The sequence below is a fragment of the Otolemur garnettii genome, unplaced genomic scaffold, assembly GCF_000181295.1.
Source record: "Otolemur garnettii isolate 467f Iridium unplaced genomic scaffold, OtoGar3 scaffold00004, whole genome shotgun sequence".
NCBI classification, from domain to species: Eukaryota; Metazoa; Chordata; class Mammalia; order Primates; family Galagidae; genus Otolemur; species Otolemur garnettii.
In genome coordinates, this window is record NW_003852399.1 from 23,369,351 (window position 1) to 23,391,582 (window position 22,232).

Genomic DNA, 22,232 nt, shown 5'->3' on the forward strand with positions numbered 1-22,232 from the left:
GCTTTCTCTTTATACCCCAGTAGGAAGTTATATGAAAAAATACTAAACAGAGAAATGACACAATCAGGTTGAAAAAGTTCACTCTACCAGCTGTATGGAGGTTTGGAGAAAGGAAACAAAAGACCAATTATGAAGTTATTACAAGAGTATAAGTGAGAGATACTAATGGCTTAATATAGCCAAAAGAAATGTAAAGACACATTTTAGAGAGAGAAGCCAACAGAAGTTGACCATAAATTTAAATTCTCAAGTAAAGAAAGGACCCTAGAGGTTTTAGTTTCAAGAAACAAGAGTATCCAATGAAGCTGTTTTGAGGATGCATATTAAATTTGAGATGCACATTATATATCAAAGGAAAAATGTTAAGTAGACAGTTGGATACATAATTCTATAGCAGGTCAGAACTAAAATATACTTTCATAAAACATAAATGTATAGAAGATATTTAAAGCCACTGAAGTGTCCCATATTCTATTCTTTTTCTTTTGAACTTTTTACTTTCAAAACAGATTGAAAGTAAAAGGTTGGAGGAAGCTGTACCATGAAAACACTAAGCATAAGAAAGTTAATGTGGCTATATTAATAAAAGCCAAAGTAGACATCAAAATTAAGAGTATTGGCAAAGATAGAGAAGTACTTCATAATAATAAAAAAGTCAACTCATTAAGAAAACAAAAAGTCTTAACTGTGAGTGACCTGATGACAAAGTTCAAATAGAAAAGCAATTGAAAGTATTAAAGAGAAAAGTAGAAAAATCCAGAATCAGAATTAGAAGACTTTTAACACATCTCTGTAGTGCACTGATAAACAAGTGCCCAAAAAAGTCAGTAAGGAAACATAACTCTTAAACCACGCCATTAACAGACTTTATGTAATTAATATCTATGAAACAATATAATCAACATCAAAAAATCACATTATGCTCCAGTGTACATGGAACATTAACCAAGAAAGATTACATACTATCTCAATAGATTTCAAGGAATCAAATTTCACAGAATGTATTCTCTGACTGCAATGGCATTAAATTAGAAATCAATATAATATCTAGAAAAGATTGAAATATTTATAAATAAAAAACATTTTTAAATAACTGAGAGGTCAAATTTTAAAAATCACAAAACGAATTTTTTAAATAGTTAAGTTTGATGATTAAATGTAAGCACATTTATCAAAATTGTATGCAATGCAGCTAAAGCAGTCCTTGGTGGGAAATGTATAGTTTTAAATTCCTGTGTTAGAAAAGAAGAACAGTATCAAAACTAATAAAGTACACTTCTATTATAAAGTACTAGACAAACAAAATAAACTCAAAGTAAGTAGGAGACAGTTAAGGTAAGAAGAGACACCAAATAAAGAAAAAGTAAATAAAAGAGAAAAACAATTAAACCAAATTCTTTCACCCCTACCAAGACTGATCATGAAGAGAGACAGATAGATAGACATGGGAAGAGGGATGGAGAGAAAGGAAAGAGAAAGAGGGGAGAAAGAACATAAATTACCAATATCAAGCAAGAAAGAGGGGGCGTCACTATGGATCATGAGAGCATTAATGGTTAATAAGTGGATATGACAAACTGCTTATGGGAATAAATTCAACAACTTAGATAAAACAGAAAAATTCCTTTAAAAATATACCAAAAACCACAACAAGAACTAATCCAAATGTCCCTATATATTTTTAAAAATTTGAACACAAAATTGTCTAACTTCCCACATACAAAAAGAACTCTAGACCCAAATAGCCTCATTAGTGAATTCTATCATAGCTTTAAGGAAGAAATAATACAAACCCTTCAAGAAAAATAAATAAGAAATAAAACCATTCATTTCTTAAGGTCAGCATAACCTAAAACTAGAAAAGAATAATAATGTGATGGTATCAACATATGAAAAAAAATCAAATTTCAATACTGCTTCATGACAAAACAAAAAAATCAGTGACAATATGGCATTATTATACAATAACCTAGTCAGATAAAAACATTCAATACAATATAGATCAGTGGTTCTCAACCTTCCTAATGCCGTGACCCTTTAATACAGTTCCTGTGGGTCATGACCCACAGGTTGAGAACCATTGATATAGATGATTTTCTCTTTAAATTGATTTAAAAGAGAAAAGCTTATCCAATCTAAACTCCCAACATTTTAAAAGAAATTTGAGAAGCTGATCTTAAAATTCACAAAGAAGCATAAGGACCAAGAATAAAAATGACAGTTTGAAAAGAAATACAGATATCTTACATTGTCAGATATATATGAAACCTTATTTTAAAATGGTAGTAATTAAATCAATGTAATTTTATTAAGGAGATAAACAAATATACCAATGTAACTAAATAAAAATTCTCTGAAAACAAACTCACAGATACATAGTTTAATATATAATCAGAAATCAGTGGGGAAAAGAATCATATTTTCAATAAATACTGCTCACACAATTTTTGATACTCTCACTTAAATGAAATTGAAGGTATTCATTTTATCTTAAATGAAAAAAGTAAAAGTTACATACTTATTTCATACCATCCACAAAAATGAATTCTAAGAAGATTATTGATGATATAAAAAATAAAACTTTAAAACTGTTTAAAGAAAACAAAATACCTTCATAATATCATGGGGGAGAGGATTAGAAAAAATAATAATAAAATAATAAATCCAACTATATTGGAATTTAAAACTTTAAAACTTCTACATCATAGAAAACATGAATATATAAGTCAAAGCCTAAAAGACACATGTGATACATAAAACCAAAGGATTAGTTTTCAGAACATATATAGAATTCTTATAAATCACCAATAACATGGAAATACAAATAAATACAAAATGACAAACCATTTCACATCCATCAAACTGGCAAAGTTTAAAAACATGCTACCTGATAATTATTAGAAAAGATAAGAAAATTAGCTTTCATAAACTCCTAATGGCAGTATAAACTGGTGCAAATACTTTAAAAAAAATTTGGCATTATTTAGTGAAACTGAAGATGCCCATAGCCTATGATCCAGCAATTTCGTTTTTGTCTATCCTGCATAATCCTCTATGAACACACAAGGAGACATACATGTTCAAGAATGTGTATTCCAGTACTATCTGTAACAACAAAAAAGTAGGGGTAATCTCAAAGGTCATCACTAAGAAAATGGATGAATTAACTGTACATAAATCACCGGATAGAATACTATAGATAGTTGAAAAGAGGTAGATCTTCATGTATCAACAAGGGAAAAAATTCTTAATTTTAGCTGCTTTATATGATTCTACCTATGAAATGTATGCAGTAAAATGGTCATTCATCAACATTTGAAATTATAGTAAGCTTCCAAACTAGCCTCCATTTACTTCTATTTAAAATGAAACTAAAGTCCCAGTCCAATAAAATGGAACAGTAACACTTTCCATTTGATACTTTAAAATTGTACATTACATGGTTTCATTAAAATGCCATAGATAATTGAAAATGCATTTGTTGAATAAATCTATGGGACACATAAATTAATAGTTCAACTATGTTAAAAGAATATCAACATAAATGACACTCATTTATACTTAACCAATTTTCTTTGTCTAATCTATAATTTTCAGAATCCTAGGTACAGAGTACTTTAAAAAATGCAGCTATTTCTGAATTTTAAAAATTTGTAACATATAAACTATTTAAGGTTCACTTGGGTCTATTTGCTTCCTAACTTATATTTATCTTAAATATATACCCACATACATATATACATATTTTGGTTTAAATAAGCAAATCAAAAAGTATATATTCTCTTATTAATCCAATCTTAATGACAAAATCAATACAAAAAATAGCTTATGATTTATTTTCACTGTCCTCATGATCTCTATATGAATTTTACATGATATTAAAAAAGTAATCTGCCTTTTTATTCCCATACTTCAACCCCCATTTTTTGGGTTTTTTTTTTTTTTTTTTTGGTTTGGGGGGCGTTTGCAGTTTTAGCTGGGGCTGGGTTTGAACCCACCACCTCCAGCATATGGGGCCAGCACCCTATTCCTTTGAGCCACAGGAGCCACCCTCAACCTCATTTTTTAATCTTTTGTCCATTAAGTCACCAAAGACTCCTATAACTGACATGTTTCAATGACTACCTCTAACATTAGAGCTGGCCAAAAGATAGCAAAAGACAAAAAAAAGAGTTAGATGATCCCTTAGGAACCATGATCTAGGAAATCACTGTATCAAGAAACTCTAAACAAAACTGAAATAAATCTATGACAGAAATGGAAATCATGTTTGCATGAGGGGTTAGAGACAGAGAAAGAGAAGAACTTAAAAGTAAGCACATAATTATCAAGTAAAATTTAACAAAATGATGAGTTATATAAATTATGTTAATTACATAATTACTGTTTTATTTCACATTATTCTAAAGATTCTAGCTAATGCAGAATTAGAACAAGAGAAATAAATGAGAAAAAAGGATGTAAATTTTTACTATTTTCAGATCACAGGGTTGCACATTATTAAAACTCAAGAAACAATGGAATAAACAGTTTTAGTCAGAAAGCTATCTATGTACATAAATAACACAAAAATCAGTATCTTTCCTATATAAAAATAAGTAGAAACTACAGTAAAATTAAAAATATTTTATTCACAATTTTAAAATAAAATTATTGAGAAATACATAAAATTACGAATAAATAATGCTATTGAGGGACATAAAGGAACATGAACAAATCAAAAAACAGATTCTAATTCTGAATATGAAGACTTAATATCATGAAGAGGACAGTTCTTTCCAAATTTATCCATAAATATGATCCCAGTAAAAGATACCTATATGGCCTATTTGAGACTAAACAAATTTATTCTAAAATGTAGGAGGAAAAATAAAAAGGAAGCACAACCAAGAGAATATCTTTACATCCTTGGAGTAGGGAAAGATTTCTTAGGCTACAAAAGGCACTAACTATAAAAGAAAAAGTTAATAAAATGGACTTCAACAAAATTAAAATTTTCTGTTCCCTAAAACAAACCACTAAGAAAATGAAAAGCCAAACCACAGACTCAGAGAAAATATTCTCAATATATATTAAGGTGCTCCTCAACTTTTTACAATGGAGTTATGTCCTGATAAACCCATCATTAAATTGAAAATATCTTCTTAAGTTAAAAGTGCATTTTACTGTATACTTGAAATTTGCTCAAAAAGTAGATAAAATGCTCTCACCACACATTAATTAATGGTAACTATGACAGGGTAAAACTATGAAATTTTAAAATTCCTTTCTGCCCTTATACTAACCCCTTTATTCTCAGACCCTATATTTAAAAATATAGTGAAACTTCTATTGTTTGATAAAGCATCTTGCTTCAATATAAGAAGCATATATTAATAAAAGTACTCTCTGTGATTCCAGAACATAAACACAACGTAGACCTTTGCTGTTTATTTGAAGACATGAATATATAGTACAAAGAAAATTAAAGACAAATGGCTTCTAAACGTAAAAAGATGTTCAACATCACTCATAGTAAGATAAATCCAAATTATAGTGTAACTGGTGGACAAGAAAATAGTTAGATATGTTATATTGTCAGGATTTGGGAGGAAGCACTCACATCTTGTTAGTAGAGGTATAAATTAATACAACCTTTAGAGAAAGCAATTTGGCATTATGATTAAAATTGGAAATTCAGTTCCACTTTAAGAAATTTATCTTACAGCTATACTTATACATATGCAATGTGATATATGTACAAAAATATTCATTGAAGCAATGTTTATAATAGCAAAACATTAGATATAACCTAGTAAGTAAATTGATGTATCATATAAAATAATACTGCACTTGTTAAAATAAATATAACTCTACAGGTACCGAGACAGAAATTTTTCTAAGCTATTCAAATAAGAGATATAATTAAGGTTCAGATCACTTGTGTAAAACTTGTAGTGTCCACCTAACAGCTCTCGGGATATATTTAAAAAGGGATAATTTGCCTATGGTGAAAAGAAATCAGGAACTGGAAACCAGAGGACTGAGAGAAAGGGATGGAAAAGAGATTTCATGTTTTGCTATACATACTTTTGTACCTTTTGAATTTTTTGCCATGATATTCAATTACTTACCCAAATTCATATTAATACTCTTTACCAAAAGCATAAATATTTTCTATACACTGTAACTTGGCAGTAGTGAAGAATTGGAGAGAGACAAAACAACTGGAGGTAGGTTAGGGACAAAGAAAGTAGTTAAGGGAACTAAAAGTATCATTTTGGTAAGAAGAACATTGAGAACAGAAACTGGAAGAGAGAAACAGGGAAAATGAAAATAAGAAATGAGTTAATGCTGCCAGGGATAAGAACTTACATAGCTTTCACAACTACTGCCAGTATACATATCCACTCCAAGTATAAGTAAAAGGGGTGGCTTTAGGGGTTGAATTGTCAGAGAATGTTTGCTATCTAGACTTAGGGTCAATTGGCCACTAGCCACATATGGCTATTTAAATTAAAATTAAACAAAATTTAAAATTAAATTTCAGTCACACTAGCAACTTTTCAAGTGAACAATAGCTACATGTGACTAGAACCTAATGTACTGGATAGTGGAAATATTATATAAAACATTTTCATTACTGAACAGTGCCAAGTAAAGAGTATCATAAGAAAGCCTATAAAAATTTAATAAATTAAATTTTATTTGCCATGCTCCAAATACAAAATTAATGTATTTTGATCTTTTAATCAATTCTTAGTTAAAAAGCATTAAATTATGAAATCTGATCAGTACAGCAAACTCATTTCTATAGTTGAGTAATCATCAAGGGCTTCATTGATAAGATAGGTATCAGAATTTATGATAGAAATCAGAGACAATAGTTACAACATTGTGCCTTCTATGTTAACTCCAGACACAAAAGTAGCACTATAGATTTTAAAGGTCATAAATTGGCTAAGTCATACTATTTACAAATCAGCTAATTAAGTAGTCAGATAGAAAGCTGATAGGTTATCTACAGAACCCGCCCTGGATTAAGGATGATGCCCAGTCTGGGACTTGTCTACAGAAACTGACCTGTGGCTTGGCGTCTGTGGCTCAAGTGGCTAAGGCACCAGCCACAAACACCTAAGGTGGCGGGTGTGAATCCAGCCCAGGCCTGCCAAACAGCAGCTACTTGGGAGGCTGAGGCAGAAGAAAGGAAAGGAAAGGAAAAGGAAAGGAAAAGGAAAGGGAAAGGAAAGGGAAAGGAAAGGGAAAGGGAAAGGGAAGGGAAAGGAAAGGGAAAGGAAAGGGAAAGGGAAAGGAAAGGGAAAGGAAAGGAAAGGAAACTAACCTGTATTTAAAAAAAAAAAAAAAAACTCTAAAATTTGGTAGGATTCTTATAGATTGAAAAAAAAATGAAGAAAACTGCAGTATCCTTTCTTCTGTCAGAGATTTCATTCTGAACCCATATTCAGTATTGGCAAGCACCTACATCATCCCCAACTAAGTAACTGAAAACTCTGTGTGGGAAGGCTCCAACTGGATTTTGTTTTGTTTGTTTGTTTGTTTAAGACATTCAGAAAAACTTGGCAAAAGGATATTCTCTTTGATGTTTATGCCAATTGGAAATAAACTATAAAACTATAAAATTAAAACTTGAAAAACACATTTAAGTCTGACTCATCAAAAGGAATCAGAATCAAAGGATTTTATCTGTATTTTCAGGGAATCACCAAGTCTCCAGAGCAAATCCAAATCCAAATCTAACCACTAAGCGCAGACACTGGCAGATCATTAAAACAAGAGCCTGTAATGTAGTCATATCCACCTCAGTATTTTTATAAATCCAATATTAAACATAAGGATATAAGATAGACATTTTACCAATTTCTAAGACATATTGTCAAGAAAACTTAAATGTATCAAATATTTATAATTAACTGCAAAAATATAATTCAGAAAATCCATGTTTAGTGTTATCATAATTCATTATTACAAAGATTGAATCTTTATACTTAAGAAAGATAAGACTTTAAAAATGTAACACAATGATGAGTTTAGAATAACACAAGATTAAAGGAATTGTTATCACAATGAGGAATGTTATGAGATCTCCTTGAAAATTCTAAAACGTCATTCCTCTCTAAAAACCAAATAATCAATTTTTATCTCTAATAAAATATAAATAATTTAACATAAGTTTTTCAGTTAAATCAGATAACATGCTTAAATATGCCATAATGTTTAACAAATATCATGCACTGCAACTATAAAAAAACCAGAAGTATATAAATTAAATACAAGTATAAAATTAAAATTGGCAATAACAACAATAAGGAAGAAAATAATATTAGACAGAAAAAAAGAATCTAACCACTTTGTCCTCCTGGGGTGAATATCCACGAAAGCAAGTTAGAAAAGACAGAAGAGACAAAACAAAAAAGGAATAATTAATTCCATTCTTAAAACAAGAGATTTTTTTAAGTTTTTAATAAAATAAAAATTCTGAAAATATCTAAATTGCATTTGGAATGAAACTTTAAATTTTATATTTTAAATTAAAATTTACAGGAGAAAAATATTTCTTTAAATTTCATATAATACAAATATGAGCATGTTAAGTATTAGAATACATTAAAAATATACAAATAAAATAATTTTAATAATGTTCTTTCTACAAATAAAATCCTAATTAAACATGGAACTCAAAGGATAAAAACTGAAAAGTATTTATAAAAAGCTTTTATATACAAAGACAATAAAACATAGCATCACTGTTTATTTTTAATTTCATCATATGCTATCAGGAGTAGACAAAATGTAATTCTACACAACTTATGCACATTGCTTCAAAAGCTATTTCTAACCCACTAACATAGAAGTTTTCTATACTTTATATTATTGCAAAGAAAAGTGTAATCAGAAAAAGCCACTAAAGATAAAATATTATTGATTACAATTAGCAATTTGGGGTCAATATTAGTTTCCTAATACCATATATGTGGAAAATAAAATGATGACATACATAATTTGGTCAAAAGAACATATTTAGATACACTGAAAAATAAACTCAAGTTAAATAAAAGTGATTTTACCGTAAGAATGATCTAATATTGTGAAAACTTACATAAATTCAAAATCACATGTATTTACATATTGTTGTTTCTTTGAAATATAGTGGTAGTATAACATTTATGACTTAGAAAAAGAACAATCACATAATCTTATCTTAAAATCCTACATTTTTAAACATCTTTTGCTGTACATCTGTGCAATTTCCTTAATCTTAGACAGCTTTACTTTCTATCTGCTAATGGAGAATTAATCTTTATTTTATTGGGTTTTCTAAGAATTACATAAGATAATATGAAAAGCTCTCAGTACAGTGCCTAGCATATAGTTCTAGCTCTGATATTCTAGCTTATTAAAACATAGGATATTGCCAGGTGCAGTGACTCACGCCTGTAATCCTAGCACTTGGGAGGCTGAGGCGGGTGGATTGCCTGAACTCATGGGTTTGAGACCAGCCTGAGCCAGAAAGAGGCCTCATCTGGAAAAATAGCTAGGTGTTGTAATGGGCACCTGTAGCACAAACTACTCAGGAGGCTGAGGCAGGAGTATCACTTGACCCCAAGAGTTTGAGGTTGCTGTGAGCTGTAACACCATAGCACTCATCAAGGGCAACAAGGTAAGACTCTGTCTCAAAAAAAAAAAGAAAGAAAGAAAGAAAAAAGACATTGTAGAGATGGGATAGGATTGCATTCTTTACATCACTGTGTTCCTGACTACTTCCTTTGTTGTAAATGTTAAAGGTAAAAATGATGTAAAAGCTATTGTACACAATCAAGGACAACTACTGCCAGACCACATTATATATGTGCCAGGCACTACAGTAGATGTCTGAGACATAAAAAATGAGTAACAACAGTTTCTTCCTCAAAGGAACTAAATGTATAAGAGAGAAATATACAAGTCATTGCGCAACAGAGAGATGTTCTGAAAGCAAGGGAATAGCAGAGCACTATGGAAACACAAATGATAGCGGAGACCACAGGACTTGGAGAAAAAAAAAACAATAAAAGATTTCTGAAATTTGATAGAGTTTTAAAGAATAATGAAAACCTCAGGAAGACCAGTGAGGGAGACTATTTCATGCAAAGAACATGGCATATGCAAAACGCACAAAAACACAAGCAAGACTGGCATATTAACTATAAGTAATCAGAAATGACTAGATTATAACTGATAAGTTTGAAGTAACATCTCCATGGTTATATTAATATCTCTCAAAATCTCAGAAGCATAACACTTTGACAAGATAATTCACATTGCAGAAAATAAAAACAAAAAGGAAAACTATCCAAACTTTGAGTTGAGAATTCCTTCTTGGGCCTGCAATTCAAGTTCCCACTCCAGCAGTAGCCAACACACAATTCTGCCTCTATTGCCAGTGTCCTCTGTTAGTCTTATATTTCCTTTCTCTATAATTTAATTGATCAATTAATTATTTTAGGTCATAGTTACTAAATTGGAAACTTGAAGTATGACAAAAAATATTTATTAAAAGTTTAATAGTACAAATATATGTTATAATTTCTATGAAATAGTTATTATCATTTTATAATATTTTATTTTCTAGGCTCAGTGCCTTTAGCACAGTGATTACAGCGCCAGCCAAACAGACCCAGCCAGGGCCACCTAAAACAACAATGACAACTACAACAAAAAAATATAGCCGGGCACTGTGGCAGGCACCTCTAGTCCCAGGTACTTGGGAGGCTGAGGCAAGAGAATCATTTAAGCCCAAGAATTGGAGGTTGCTGCAAGCTATGAAGCCATGGCATTCTACCGAGGGCAACATAGTGAAATGCTGTGTCAAAAAATATATATATTTTATTTTCTAAAATAATTTTATACCAGTTTTTTTTGTTTGTTTGTTTGTTTGCAGTTTTGACCAGGGCTAGCACCCTATTCCTTCAGCCACAGGCATCGCCCACCAGCTATTTTTTTCTCATCATCAACCATCCCTGTAGCCAACCCTATCTTACCACTTCTGCTAATAACCAATCACCCTGTCTCTCTCTAAGATCAATTTCCTTTTAGGTATTATTTGCCAAGTCTACCTTCTCGTTATCACTTACTTCACTGATTCTATCATTATTTTTCCTCTCTGATATTTTACTCTTGATAGGCAAGGCACCGTTTCATACTAAATATGGCACTTTCATCACTATTTTCTGGTGCAACTTTCTTCTGTGACTAGTTCCCTAGTCTCTGAGGAAACTAATGTCAGTTTCCCCTCAGAATCATTCTCTAAATACAGGTATTCTCTCTTTCTATCACTTTCTCTTGTGGATTGCCAAAAAGATAGATTCCTCTCTACACATCAATGATCCTAATTCTCAGTAGTCAAAACTATTGTCATTGCCTCTCTAATTAATCAAAAAATACCTCTCTTTCATACCACAACAATAAGTCTCTCTTGCAGATGGTCTCTTTTAATCAGGAATAATATCATTAATTTCTGCTGTAAAGGTTATCTTTTGCATTCATCTATAAGTTTTGATTGTCATCTTTAAGAAAACATTATCACAGTGCTGAGCTGCAGCAAGGAGTTGGACCAAATGGCAATGCCTATCCAGAATAATATGCCCATGATAAACACACCACATTTCTTTCTTACATTCATTTACTTAACAAGTAATACACTGACCTATTCTGTGCCACACACATAGAAACCTACAGTAGTCAAGTGGAATTAAAGAAACATATCAATTAATAGTCACAAAATGTTAAGTATAGCAGATTTGAAATCTGAAGAATACAGTGTGGCACAAAAGAATGAGTGATTAATTCACATGGGATATCCAAAGAAACCATCATGAAGAAGATAATGCTTAAGTCCAGAAAAATAAGTACATCTTCATCAAGTAAGTAGTTAAGGATTTGCGGAAGGGGAGATATAACGATTCTAGAGGGAAGAAGAGAAGTATTTCAGATTAAAGTAGCAGAATGAATAAAAGCATAAGCAATAAAAGACAAAGATAATTTAAGAGAAGTGCAAATAGTATAGTTTGGTAAAGTCATATAGAATGGAGTGAAGTTAGTCCCTAGCATTAGGCAGAGAATAAATTACAGAGGACTATTCATGACATTTGAAAATGAGAAGTCATTGATTCATTTTTAAGCAGAAAATAAAATAGTTGGTTTTGCGTGTTTCACAGGTCCAGATTGGAGAGCAGAGAGAGAGACCAGTTGGAAGACTGGCTAGATGATAGAAGATGAGAGCTTAAAAAGGACAGCACCAGTTTACATAGGCATAGAGAAAATAATAAAATCAAAAAAAATTATGTGTTGTGGCAGGCACCTGTAGTTCCAGCTACTCGGGAGGCTGAGGCAAAAGAATCACCTAAGCCCAAGAACTGGAGGTTGCTGTGAGCTATGATGCCACAGCACTCTACCAAGGGCAACAAAGTGAGACTCTGTCTCTAAAACAAAAACAAAATCAAAAAAATATGAAGAAAAGCAGTAAAGGAAAGAAACCTGAGGTGATTACTGGCTTTCTGGTTTAGGAGACAAAGTGAATAGTTGAAAATTATAAGAATAGATCTGGGGGGGTTTCTAATAGAAAATTCATATAAAGTCTGCTCTGGAAGAGGTAAGATTCAGTGGTACTCTAAATATATTTATTCAAAGGAAGTAAGAAACACACGAACTCACAAGAAGACCTCAATATCCTATTCTTTTTATTAATACAAATTATTTTAACTTAAAATAAGGTATAAATAAGTTATTATCAAGTTTCTATTTTAACTTAACACCATTTAGTTGTTCATTGCTTTATCCTTGTTTGAAGTTAAAGATTTTTGTTAGGAATGCTTACAAAAAAATTGAGTGAGATTGATTGGGTATTACACTTAATTAATGTAAAAAAATAATTTTGAAAAAAGGTATTCCACTTAAAATGGATAAAGATATTCATGAACCCTGTCTAACCTACCTTACGTGCCCTGCCTGCATTCCACTTCCTTTGTGCTCCCACATCTAAAGACTGTCTTACCATCCTGCATTTTCAGTGGTTTTTTTCAATATCTTAAACTATTATATTGTCTATTAGAATTCATTGCAGATAGATTTTTATTATAGATCTTCCTCATATATGCTTAATAAAATCTATTTAACCTGGCACTAACCTTATCTACTGATAAGCAGCCTATTTATTGGTGACGACATTAGGTACTGAGCAGTATCCCTGACACTGAGTTAAGAAAAACTAAATATCAAAAGCAGCTTTCAAAAGCAGATAACAAAGTATGTTTTGCCCCTGCTATGTATCTACTGATCTAAGAAAATATTTTCTCTTCTCTAAAATAAATCTTTAAAACCATGTACCCCTTGTAGTTTTTAAATGAACATTTAAGGTTTAATAAATGCTTAGGATACATTTTCAGATGTATTATGTATTGTACAAGTCTCCTAAATATATTTTCATTAAATCTTAGAACAGCATACTTTGAACAGTTTATTCAATATTTGGAAATCTAAGAACAGCATATTTAACAGTTTATTCAATATTTGGAAAGTGTCTATCATATAACTGATATGGCAAACCCATCCACACTGTCAAACTATCAGCCAAATCAGACATTCTACACCTTCAAACTGCTATACATTGGTATCTGTGACAATCATCTCTTATCCTAATTCTACTCTAAAAATAATAGATGAGGAAACAGAATATTTCCAAAACTCTGTTACCTCAGGGAAATAAAGTGTTAGACCCTTCTTTACTTCTTACAAACCCTCTCATTGCTTTGCCTCAGAGACTCTCCCTGAGGACAACACATTCTGGAATTGTCACTTGTTTAGTGTCTGAGAGATGTCTACATCCAGAGGCTTTCTATGTATGTACTATACATATAAAGACTAGATTCAGATTAGGCAGGGTTGAGAAGAATGCTGTTCTTTTGAGAAGTAGAAGACTGTAAAAATAAGGTGGAAAAAAAATTCACAAAACAAAAAAATGTTCTCAGGTAGGTAAATGGATATCTCTTGCCCTTGAAGTTGTACATGTGGATATCTCTTGCCCTTGAAGTTATTTACACCATCCATTCCCACAAAGTTTTCCTTCAAAAGCATGAGATACTATTTCACTTTCAAGACTACTTGTGTAAAGGACCTGTGTACTCACTCAGAGATTCCTCAAAAGAAAAAAGGCCAAATTGGTAGTAACAATAGTATTTGTGGGCTTATTTGATCTGTAGCAGTACCCACAGTTTATTTTGGTGCCTAGGTAATGGGAGTCAGAGCTGCACCAGATGAAAACTGTATTAACGATGCTGCAATATGGAGAGGATTCTGAGCTAGTATAATCTTTGTTAAATGTTTTCCCTTATGTTTAGTGTAACAACTTTATTTTGCCTCAGGTATGCTCATATACATCAGAAGGTATAAAATGTTCTAAGATTCTGCAAGTAAGATTATTTTTCATAGTCACTATGTTATCCTTCACCACTGGAGAGGTTGACATTAATGAAAGGAAACAGTTCGCTTTATTTTTTTTTTTTTTGAGACAGAGTCTCAAGCTGTCACCCTGTGTAGAGCACTGTGACATCACAGTTCACAGCACCCTCAAACTCTTAGGCTTAAGTGATTCTCTTGCCTTAGCCTCCCAAGTAGCTGGAACTACAGGCCCATGCCACAATGCCTGGCTATTTTGTTGTTGTTATTGCAGTTGTCATTGTTATTTTAGCAGGCCCAGGCTGGGTTTGAACCCATTAGCCCCAGTATAAGTGGCTGGCACCCTACCCACTGAGCAATGAGTGCCACCCAAAACAGTTCTCTTTCTTTCTTTTAAATTCTTTAACTATTTACTAGTAGTATTATCACACATTATAGGTAATTCTCCAAGAAGCTTGAAAATGAAGACACATCTTGATGCAACCACTTGCTAAATAATTGTCCTAAAATTATACACATAATTCTGATAAGCTTTCCTGCTTTACCTATTCCTCAAATTCATATAAAATAGTTTTCTAAAAGTGTAGTGTCCTCAATATCTACATGTTATATAAATGTGAAAAGGGATTTAAAAACTAAAACTTAACTCACATAAAGTAACCTAAGAGAATTAATGAAGCATGTCAATTACTTTTTAAAAATTATTTAAGCAGTACATATATTTCCTATATGACTATATTTCTCTGGTATTTCAAGAACTACTGAGTAAAATAGTATAAATTTTAAAATCATAAGATATTAAACCCAGAAGAGATCTTAAAAATTATTTAGATCAGAAAATGATCACACCTGTGGCTCAAAGGAGTAGGGCGCCTGGCCCCATATGCCAAAGGTGGTGGGTTCAAACCCAGCACCGGCCAAAAACTGGGAAAAAAAAATTTAGATCAATGCTTTCATTTTCTAGATTTTAGAAACACTAAGAGAGAGATAAGGTGACATGCTAAATAAGAGTAAAACAAAACCAGAACAAGAATAGAACTTGACTCTCCCAGTCTTTCTCTCTCTCTCTCTCTCTCCCCCCTCCCTTTCTCTTTTGTTTTGTTTTATTTTGTTTTGTTTTTGAGACAAAGTCTCCATCTGTCACCCTGTGTAGGGGGCCATGGCATCCTGACTCACAACTTCAAAGTCTTGGGCTTGAGCAATCCTCTTGCCTTAGCCTTCCAAGCAGCTGGAACTATAGGCATGTGCCACTACACCCAGCTAGTTTTTCTATTTTTAGTAGAGATGGTATCTCACTCTTGCTCTGGCTGGTCTTAAACTCCTCAGGTCAGGCAATCCACTAACCTCGGCCTCCCAGAGTACTACAATTACAGGCATGAGCTACCACCTGCAGCCTCTCCTGCCCTTCTCAATTTATGCCAATCTCTTCCGGGAGAATGTTCAATTCTTATCAATGTATGTAGTATACGGTAAATCTATGAAGGTTAAAAGAAAATCATATATGATACCACTTACCTTGGATATACGGAAACTGACTCCCTATTATACTAGCACAGTAAGACGTGGTAATCACATTGGATTGAAATTTTTTTAAAAAGTAACTAACTAGAAGATTGCAAAAATAATCATTATTTAATCTCTCAGGGAACAGTCTAAATATTAATCATTAAAACTACTTGTGTAAATGATATTAATGACTAGATTATACAATAGGATGTCAATATTATTATTCCATTCTTACTATATGATATATTGAACAGGTGTATACCAGTACATTTTAAAGGACTTGCTAAAGAATCTTTTCCATAAAATAAAATATTTTTAAAATCACATTCTTTTGGGGTAGAGCAAGGCGGCAGACCAGAAAGTTCGTTCAGCTGAGCTCTCCTAGAATGACTAGAAAGGGGAGACCCAGTCATACCTGTCACAGGGACCTTACCTAGAGTCATAGCCAGGGAGCACAGCAAGGAGGTGGTGAACTGGACACAGCATATGATCCAGTGCAGTGGAAATGTGATGAATTAGACAAGTGACTATGAAAGCTGGGATCAGCTTAGCCCCCCATGGAGGTCTGGGATGGGGGGAAGCTCTTCTAGAGTTTTCAATTGTTAGGGAAAGCCATGTATTGAGTGGAAAGCTTAGAAGAGTGGGCAGAGTCAAACAGTATAGAGCAACCAGATTTGAATGCCGGTTGAAGTAGATTTGCAATAGGTTTGGTGGCTGGAGAGACAACTATACTGAGAAGGTCTCAGTGGTCAGGGGGCTTCCCATTGTGGGAAGGTTGTGAGGTCTTGGCAGGGGCCTAAAGCACAGCTGTCTTAATTCTGCCTGCTCGGATTAGAACTCCACTCTTGGGGCAGTATGAGGGACTCCCTCACCCTACAGGAACTGGAGTCAGGGGGCACTATGAGACCTACCCCTGAAGGATTCTTGTGAGCTTTAACGTCCCAACCCAGCAGGGTCTGAATGCTGAGGAAACAACCAGGGGATCACCAAAGTTAACTATGTTTGGAATAAGGCCATAGAGGCTGCTGGCTGCGCTCACTGACTCCTAAAAAAACCAGAGCACCACCTAATGTCCCAGTGACATATCACCACACACTATCATCAAGAGCAAGGACTTTTGTTTGAAATAAAGGAGGCAGTGAGAAGGAAAAAGGAGGACAAGGAGGTGAACAAGAAGAAAGAATATACAAGGAGGAACCAAACAGAAAAATTCAGGAAACACGGAAAACCAAAAGAGGTGAACTCCCCCAAGGGGCCATGAGGCAACTACTGAATAAGACACCACCTATAAAGAATTAGTGGGCTTTACAGAAAGGGAATTTAAAATATGGATGATAAAGACAAGAAAAGGAATGGATGAGAAAATGGAAAGACAGAACCAAAAGTCAGACAAAAAATATCTAGAATATAGAAGAAATATGGCAGAGCTTAAAGAAATGAAGGAGACGATAAGGAAATGTAAAGATGCAGTAGAAAGTATCAAAAATAGGTTAGACCATGGAGAAGAAAGAACCTCAAAGCTAGAGAATAAAGTTTAAAGTTTAGTTAAAGAAGACAAAAATGAGGCCATAGCACAGTGGTTACAGCGCCAGCTACATGCACCAAGGGTGGCAGGTTCAAACCCAGCCCAGGCAAGCTAAACAACTGCAACAAAAAAATAGCTCAGCATTGTGGCAGGTGCCTGTAGTCCCAGCTACTTGAGAGACTGAGGCAAGAGAATCACTTATGCCCAAGAGTTTGAGGTTGCTGTGAGCTGTGACGCCACAGCACTCTACCAAGGACAACACAGTGAGACTCTGTCTCAAAAAAAAGAAAAAAAAAAAAACCAGAAAAGGAGAGAAAGCAGAATAGGTGCTTAGAGAACTCTGAAAGTCCATGAAGCGTTCAAACATACAAATTAATAAGGATCCCTGAAAGGAAAGATTGTCCCAAAGGAATGGAAGCCCAACTGGAGACTATCATAAATGAAAACTTACCATGTTTTACTAAAGACCCTGACACACTCCTTTCAGATGGTTATCAAACCCCAGGTCATCTCAACTCAATCAGAGCCTCTACAAGACACATTGTAATGAATATGTCCAAAGTCAAAATAAAAAAGAAAATTCTGCAAACAGCCAGGAGTAAGGGCCAACTGACATGACATACAGAAACAGAGCCATTAGCATGACAGCAAACTTTTTAACTGAAACCTTCCAGGCCAGAAGATCATGGTCATCCACCTTCAACATTCTTAAACAGAACAATTGTAAGCCCAGAACTCCTCTGCTAAACTGAGCTTCAAAATGAATGGAGAAATCAAATCTTTTGCAGACATACAAACACTGAGGAAATTTGCCACAACAAGATCAGCTCTACAGGAAATACTTAGCCCTTTTCTACACACTGAACATCACAATGAACCAATACCAAAGTAAATACCCAGAAGCTAAAGGTCAAACATAGCTTCCACAATGGTGCAAAGCATGAAACTACACAACACACTTTCACAAAATAAGATGAATAGAACTCCACCACACTTATCAATTCTCTCAGTAAATGGCAGTGGACTGAATTCACCACGGAAGAGGCACAGGCTGGCTGACTGGATTAAAAAGCACAAGCCATACATATGCTGTCTCCAGGAGACACACCCAGACATAAAGGACAAATCAAGACTCAGGGTTAAGGGATGGGAAACAGTATTTCAAGCAAATGAAAATCAGAAAAAAAGGAGGGCTGTGATCTTATTTTCAGATACAAGTGATTTAAAGCAACTAAAGTTAAAAAAGACAAAGATGGGACACTTTATACTAGTCAAAGGAACAATACAACAAGAAGACATTAAAATTTTAAATATTTATGCACCCTACTTAAATGCTCCCAGATTTATGAAATAGACCTTGATGGGTCTAAGCAATCTAATATCCATAAAAACATAATAGTCAGGGACTTTAACACCCCTCTGACAGAACTAGACAAATTCTCTTTTTTTTTTTTTTTTTTTTTGGGACGGAGACTCAAGCTATCCCCCTGGGTAGAGTGCCATGGCATCACGCTTATAGCAACCTCCAACTCCTGGGCTCAAGCGAGTCTCCTGCCTCAGCCTCCCAAGTAGCTGGGACTACAGGCGCCCGCCACAGCGCCGGCCATTTTTTGGTTGCAGCCATCATTGGTGTTTGGCGGCCCAGGCTGGGGATTCGAACCCGCCACCTTAGGTGTATGTGGCTGGCGCCTTAGCCGCTTGAGCCACAGGTGCCCAGCTGACAAATTCTCTAAACAGAAACCAAACAAAGATACAAAGAACTTAAATATGACCCTATAACAAATGGGATTAATAGACATACAGAACACACCATCCCAAAACTGAAGAATACACATTTTTTCTCATCAGCCCATGGTATGTATTCCAAAATCAACCACATCATAGGATACGAATCAAACCTCAGCAAAATTAAAAGAATAGAAATTATACCTTATATCTTCTCAGACCACAAGGCAATAAAAGTGGAACTCAACTACAATAAAAATATTCATCTTCATGCAAAGACTTGAAAATTAAACAACCTCATGCTGAATGATAGTTGGGTTCAAGAAGAGATAAAAGGAAAACATTAAATTCCTCAAACATAACAACAACGAAGACGCAAGTTCCCAAATCCTATGGAATATGCCAAAAGCAATCTTAAGCTAGGCACAGTGGCTCATTCCTGTAATCCCAGCATTTGGGAGGCCAAGGCAGCTGGATTGCCTGAACTCACAGGTCTAAGACCAGCCTGAGCCAGAGCAAGATCTCATCTCTTAAAAAAAAATAGCTGGGCGTTGTGGCAGGCTCCTATAGTCCCAGCTACTTGGGAACCTGAGGCAAGAGAATCACTTGAGCCCAAGAGTTTGAGGTTGCTGTAAGCTATGACACTAAGGTACTCTACCAAGGGTAACAAAATGAGACTCTGTCTCAAGGGGAAAAAAAGGGCAATCTTAAGAAGGAAATTTATTGCATTAGATGCCTACTTTCAAAAAACAGAGAATGCACCAACAAATTCATGAACCATCTTAAGGAATGAGAAAAAGAAGAACAATCTGATCCCAAAACCAGCAGAAGAAATAAGAGATGAATGAAATTGAAAACATAAGAATCATTCAGAAAATAAATAAAAAGTTGTGTTTTTTTCTTTGAAAAAATAAATAAAATCGATAAACCTTTGGCCAGACTAACTAGAAACAGAAATCTCTAATAATCTCAATCAGAAATGACATAGGGGAAATAACAATAGGTGCTACAGAGACATAAGAGATTATCTCTGAGTACAACAAGAAACTCTATGCCCACAAATTTGACAATGTGGAGGAAATGGATCAATACCTGGAATCACACCCTCTCCCTAGACTTAATCAAGAAGAAATAGATCTCTTAAACAGACCAATTTCAAGAATTGAGATTGAAGAAACAATAAAAAATTCCCCCCCGCCAAAAAAATGCCCTGGTGCAGATGGCTTCACACCAGAATTCTATCAAACCTTCAAAGAAGAGCTGATACCCATATTGCAGATTATTATTCCAAAGAATTGAGAAGGAAAGAATCTTCCCTAACATGTTCTATGAAGCAAACATCATCCTGATACCAAAACCAGTAAAAAAAACCAACTAAAAAGGAGAATTTCCAACCAATTTCACTAATGAATATAGATGTAAAAATTTTCAATAAAATCCTAGCCAATAGATTACAGCTATACATTTAAAAAAAAAATTATACATCACAATCAAGTAGGTTTCATCCCAGGGATGCAAGGCTGGTTTAACACATGCAAGTCCATAAACATAATCCACCATATCAACGGAAGCAAAAACAAAGACCACATGAGTCTCTCAATAAATACAGAAAAAGCTTTTGATAAAATTTAGTATCCTTTTTTAATTAGAACACTGAGAATATAAGCATAGGTGGCACATTTCTGATTGAAGCCATCTATGACAAACCCACAGCTACTCCATCATACTGAATGGAGTAAAACTTTAAGCTCTTCCACTTAGAACAAGAACCAGACAAAGTTGTCCTCTATTGCCACTACTATTCAACATAGTGCTGGAACTTCTAGCCAATACAATCAGGCAAGAAAAGGAAATAAATGGCATCTAAATGGGTGCAGAGGAGGTCAAACTCTCACTCTTTAATAACAATATGATTTTATACTTACAGAACCCCAAAGACCCAACCACAAGACTCCTGGACGTGATCAAAAAATACAGTAATGTCTCAGGATATAAAATCAATGTCCACAAATTGGTAGCCTTTGTATATGCCAATAACAGCCAAGATGAGAAGCTAATCAAGGACACAATTCCCTTCACAGTAGCTTCAAAAAAATGAAATACCTAGGAATATACCTAACAAAGTAGGTGAACAACCTCTATAAAGGAAATTACAAAACCCTTAGAAAAGAAATAGCAGAAGATATTAACAAATGGAAGAACATACCATGCCATTGGCTGTGAAGAATCAACATTGTGAAAATGTCTATACTACCCAAAGCAATCTACAGATTCAATGCAATCCCCATTAAAATACCATAATTATACTTCTAAGATTTGGAAAAAATAATTCTTCATTTTGTATGGAACCAGAGGAAATCCTTCATAGCCAATGCAATTCGTAGTAATAAAAACAAAGCTGGGGGTATCACCCTACCATACTTTCATCTACATTAGAAGACCATAATGATCAAAACAGCATGATATTGGCACAAAAATAGAGACACTGACATTTGGAACAGAAAGAAAACCATGAAATGAAAGTAACATCTTAAAGCCACCTAATCTTTGATAAACCAAACAAGAACGTTCACTGGGGAAAAGAATACCTATTCAATAAATGGTGTTAGGAGAACTGGATAACCACATGTGAAAGACTGAAACTGGACCTGCATGTCTTACCACTTACAAAAATTGATTCGAGATGGATAAAAGATTTAAATCTAAGGCATAACACAATCAAAAACCTCATTAAAAGTGAAGAGAAAACACTTGAAGATGTCAGTCTCAAGATTCTATGAAGAAGAAAAGATTTTTTGAAGACTTCCATGGCAATTGCAACAACTAAAAATAAACAAATGGGACTTAATTAAACTGAATAGCTTTTGTACAGCTAAGGAGACAATAACCAAAGAAAACAGACAACCATCAGAACGGGAAAAGAGATTTCCACATTATGAATCAGACAAAAGCTTGATAACTAAGATCTACTGAAACTCAAATTAATCAACAACAAAAAAATGCCAACAATCCCATGTATCACTGGGAAAGAGAACATTCTTTAAAA

The 22,232-nt window shown here is 33.8% G+C and overlaps 1 protein-coding gene across 19 annotated transcripts in view; it reads right to left on the bottom strand.

Moving 5' to 3' along the window:
• RIMS2 (regulating synaptic membrane exocytosis 2) overlaps positions 1–22,232 on the bottom strand; it is a 597,279-nt gene that overhangs the window by 450,812 nt on the left and 124,235 nt on the right. For 8 of the 19 annotated variants that reach the window (XM_023517361.1, XM_023517382.1, XM_023517353.1 and 5 more), the window contains one exon: positions 8,345–8,356. The exons of the other annotated variants lie outside the window; for them this stretch is intronic. In XM_023517361.1, the coding sequence (XP_023373129.1) occupies positions 8,345–8,356 (12 nt within the window). The remainder of the gene's footprint in view (positions 1–8,344; positions 8,357–22,232) is intronic. 19 annotated transcript variants of the gene reach the window in all.